General features: G+C 41.0%; 1 protein-coding gene across 1 annotated transcript; it reads right to left on the bottom strand.

Annotated features, from left to right (window-relative positions):
• Positions 1 to 812: 812 nt before the first annotated feature.
• On the bottom strand, positions 813 to 3,744 carry LOC130936847 (uncharacterized). Its single transcript, XM_057867008.1, has one exon. The coding sequence runs from the start codon at positions 3,691 to 3,693 to the stop codon at positions 1,072 to 1,074; it is 2,622 nt and encodes an 873-aa protein (XP_057722991.1). The 5' UTR covers positions 3,694 to 3,744; the 3' UTR covers positions 813 to 1,071.
• Positions 3,745 to 4,148: the final 404 nt, after the last annotated feature.

The following is a 4,148-nucleotide window of genomic DNA, read 5'->3' as shown; positions in this document are numbered from 1 at the left end:
TGTATCATTACTATTGCTAGCAACATGAGGAAACTTTAATATAACAAATTACACCAATTTATTCGTTGATATTGGTTACTTGCACGTTGGTTTTCTAGTTGGCTTGATGTTCTTGCATTATTAGGTTATATGTGGAGAAAGAGAAGTAGCAGCAGATTAAAGAGATGTGTTGTTTATTGTTCTGGTCTAGAACTACCAACAGTGATAAAAGGGAGTTGAGAAGGAGAGTCACTAATCAACCATCACTTTAGAGCTGGATGGGAGTAGTGTACCTTGCAAGGATTCCGACAATCAAGTTAGTCTTTGGTGACGACTGTTTGATTCCGCCTTATTTTGTGGGATATGATTCTGACTTGGGCGTATAGGTCCCTAAATAGACCGTTTATTTGCATCCTGGCCCAACGTGGAAGTTGGTCGTAACATTTATGTATAGGAATTTTGTTGAGATTTTTGTTTATGTATAGGGATTGAGGGAATGGATCTATTAGTTGAAGTCTTTAGTTGAAGTCTAATTAACTATGTTAAGAATAGTTTTGTATTGTTAATTGCATATTTTTGTGTAATTGAGACAAATAGGCGGACAAGAGTTCGATAAAGGAATGGGATTGGAGAAAAATACTTCCCAAATAGGTGGCTACTTGTAATTTCACAGTTGTATTACAAATCATAACTTTTAGGTATAATTAGATATTTATGTAAAACATTAAAGATACATCAAATCATATCATTGTTCTAATCCAATAAGGCAGCACATCATTGCAAGGAGAAATGGTAATGAAGTGCTTCAAAAACAAGCCTGATGGCGCACATGAAACCGATGCTATGGACTGATTTTATGAGACTTTTCCAAAGTAATAATAAGTAAACTGCCTTGAGAGTCGCAGACAATTTTCCAAGAGAAACCATGATAGATCACATTTGAGCAAAGAACTTTAACCTTTGGATGCTTAATCTCATTTTTCGTACAAATAAGACTATACAACCTAAAATATCAGTTTGGCAAGCCTAGCACTTGCAAATTTGTTACATTTACACAAAAATATGTAAACCACATTCAATGTAAAATAAATACTATCTAACACATTCAACTTGCAAGGTTAAATCCTTGATTCCAGCATTATGCAATAAACGAGAAACTTGAGACTTTGCAGACACTTTGTCACTGTCTGTTGACACATGTAGATGAAGTGTCCCAACTACATCTGTGTTTGTTAAGCTCCATACGTGAAACTTTTGAATGCCGGAAACACCTTTTATCTTCACTATATCAGTTAACACATCCTTGAGTTCATGTTCATGCGCCCTCGGAACTCTCTGGAGCAAAATTTCGGCTGAATTTCTGAGTAAAGGTATTACAGAGGATACAATTAAAACCGAAATGAAAATTGAGCAGGCGGGATCAGCAACAAGCCATCCCTTGTACTTTATTAATAGGGTAGATATAACGACGCCAACACTCCCCATCGTGTCTGCAAGAACATGCAAGAATATGCCTTCCATATTGTGATCAATATGGTGATGGCTGTGCTCTCGCTGCTCCTCTGCTTTAGTATACGATTCCCATAGCTCTGAATCGCAATGTCCAGTAGAGTTCACTCCTTCACAATGAGATTTGGCAACATCGATAACATCCAAGCAGTGAGCAACTGAAGCTTCATGACAATGGTGGTTAGCATGGTGATGGTCATGATTATGATGATGTTCGTGTTGATGTTCATGGCAGTTGGTGTTCTCATGATGCTGAATGCTCTGAATCCCATGACTGTCTGCATGACAGTCGCCCTTCACTGGATGATTGCAGTGATGGTGATTACCAGAATCACCATGGCATGAATTTTCTTGGCAACCACCAGAAACATTAGTTCGCTCTTGATTGCTTCCATGTATGGCATGGTGATGATGTTGTTTACCATGGGAATGGTGGGAGTGATGAGTATGTAACTCTGAGTGCGAGTGCGAGTGAGAGTGAGAGTGAGAGTGAGAGTGAGAGCATGATCCAGACCCTCCATGGGCATGATGATGTTCCTCATGAAAGAATATCAAGCCAATCATATTGACTAAAAGCCCTCCGATAGACACAACTAACAAACTACTCGTTGATATTTCTTGAGGATCCAATATCCTCTCAAAAGACTCCACCACTATCAAAGCTCCCACAAGAACAAGAAAAACAGCATTTGCATACCCCGACAGAACCTCAAACCTTCCGCGGCCATAGTAATAGTAATTATTTGCAGGTAAACGAGATATATATGAAGCATACAGCCCAATGGCCAAAGCAGCACAATCAAACAACATGTGACACGCATCCGATATCAGCCCAAGACTATTACTCATAAATCCTGCAACAAATTCCACAACCATATACCCAGTGTTGATCAAGAGAAAGAGCGCGATTTTCCGCGATTTCCTCTCGCTCAAAATATGCCTAATAGGCTTCATAATCATATCAGACAAGAACTCCGAGGACTCCTCCCTAGATCCAGCAACATCATGGCGAAAAGGATCTAAGTCTCTAACAGCAATGTACAGCAATAAACCACAAAGCAACAAACCCCAAAGCGAAAGTTCGGGGAAATAGAAAAGCTGCAATAATAATATACACACAAAAGTGACCAAATACTCCCTCTGAGTGTCCTTAGAACTCACCAGCTTCTCATCATTGGTGTAATTCTCACTCAAAATCACAGCGAACGCAACAGTATTAACCAAAGGCCAAGCCAAATCTCCAAAGGAAACACTATCTTCTTCAGATTCAAACACGAAAAAACTAACTAGAGCAGGAACAAGAAGCACAATTGTAGTGAAAAACAGAGTAATTAGCCGTACCCGTTTTTGACCTAGCTGCCTAATCGTTCCCCAATCCATCGAAATTCTTTCGTAACAACCGATAAACCCAGCCACAAATGGAAGCAGCATTGGCCAAATCGCCACACAGCTTTCGCTCGGGAGAATCATCTTCCCCAATTTGTTAGACAAAGGGAAGCACTCTTCTTTATCCCAACCAAAAGCCAGCATAAACAATCCCAAAATCAGAGTTCCGAAGCCACGCAATTTTCGCCACCGGTTCCAGTTCTGAGTCCTCCGCTCTGCAAAGAACCGCGCTGCCACGGTCCCGGTGAACTCGGCGAGGATGGTGGCGGCGGTGCCGCAGTAGCGGAGAGCCTGGAAGCGGAGGAGAAAAACAAGAGCGAGAAGGACTGATTTTGCGACAAGAAGCCTCTGCTGAGAGTGTGTTAAAGAAGAAAGCGCAAGAAGAGGCTGCTTCGGTTTGTGTTGGTTGAAAGGGTCTAAGGAATTGGAAGAAGAGAAGAAGAGAGAAGAGTGGGACGAGAAGAGGGAGAAGGAGAGGGTTAAGAGGAAGGAGAGGAGGGAGAGGAGGAAGGAGAAGGGGAAGAGGGAGAAGGAAGGGGAGGAGCGGAGAAAAGGGAGGAGGGAGTAGAGGGAGCGAAGGGAGAGGAGGAGGAGGAAGAGGAAGGAGAGGGACGATTTCGATTTGGATGAGGATTTGAAGGAGGGGATGGTGGAGAGACGGGTTTTGGATGGGGTTGCGGTTGGAGTCGATGAGGAAGAAGTGTATGGGAACGAAGGGTAGCGTGTGGGACTGGAGCTGAAGGTGGTGGGGGAGGTGGAGCGCGGTGGAACTGAGAGGCGATGCGGTCGTTGATGATGATGGTGGTGGTGGTTGGCCATGGTGGGGAGAGGTTCAGTTCGTAAGTGGAAAGAAATGGAATAGAGTGATAGTGAGAGCTTGAGAGGGGACGATCTGATCGGATGCGGAGAGCTTAGTACAAACCTATACTTAGGGCTGGAAGTGAATCAAGTCCACTAGAGCTGGAGCTCGACTCGTTAATAGTTTGATAAATTAAACTTATGAGCTAGTGAGCTAAGCTTGAATTTAAAATTGAGCTCATAAATTAAATGAGTCAAGCTTGAGTTTAACTCATTAGCTCGTGAACTGACTCGATTATATATATAATTATTAATACACATATCCTATATGCATTTAATCTATACTTTTAATATTATATACATATATATGAAATAGTAATTATATATATTATATTAATAATCTTAATTATTTAAAATTTTATATTTATTTTTTACATATAATTTTGATGTAGGACATAAATAAAAAATTTATAATT

This window comes from Arachis stenosperma, chromosome 6 (assembly GCF_014773155.1).
Source record: "Arachis stenosperma cultivar V10309 chromosome 6, arast.V10309.gnm1.PFL2, whole genome shotgun sequence".
Lineage (NCBI taxonomy): Eukaryota > Viridiplantae > Streptophyta > Magnoliopsida > Fabales > Fabaceae > Arachis > Arachis stenosperma.
Note: the sequence above shows the minus strand (reverse complement) of the source record. Positions and strands in the feature narration are given on the sequence as shown.

What these genes read in the sequence shown, in the direction of transcription:
- LOC130936847 (XM_057867008.1), bottom strand. Translation starts at nt 3,693, where the DNA reads ATGGCCAACCACCACCACCATCATCATCAACGACCGCATCGCCTCTCA.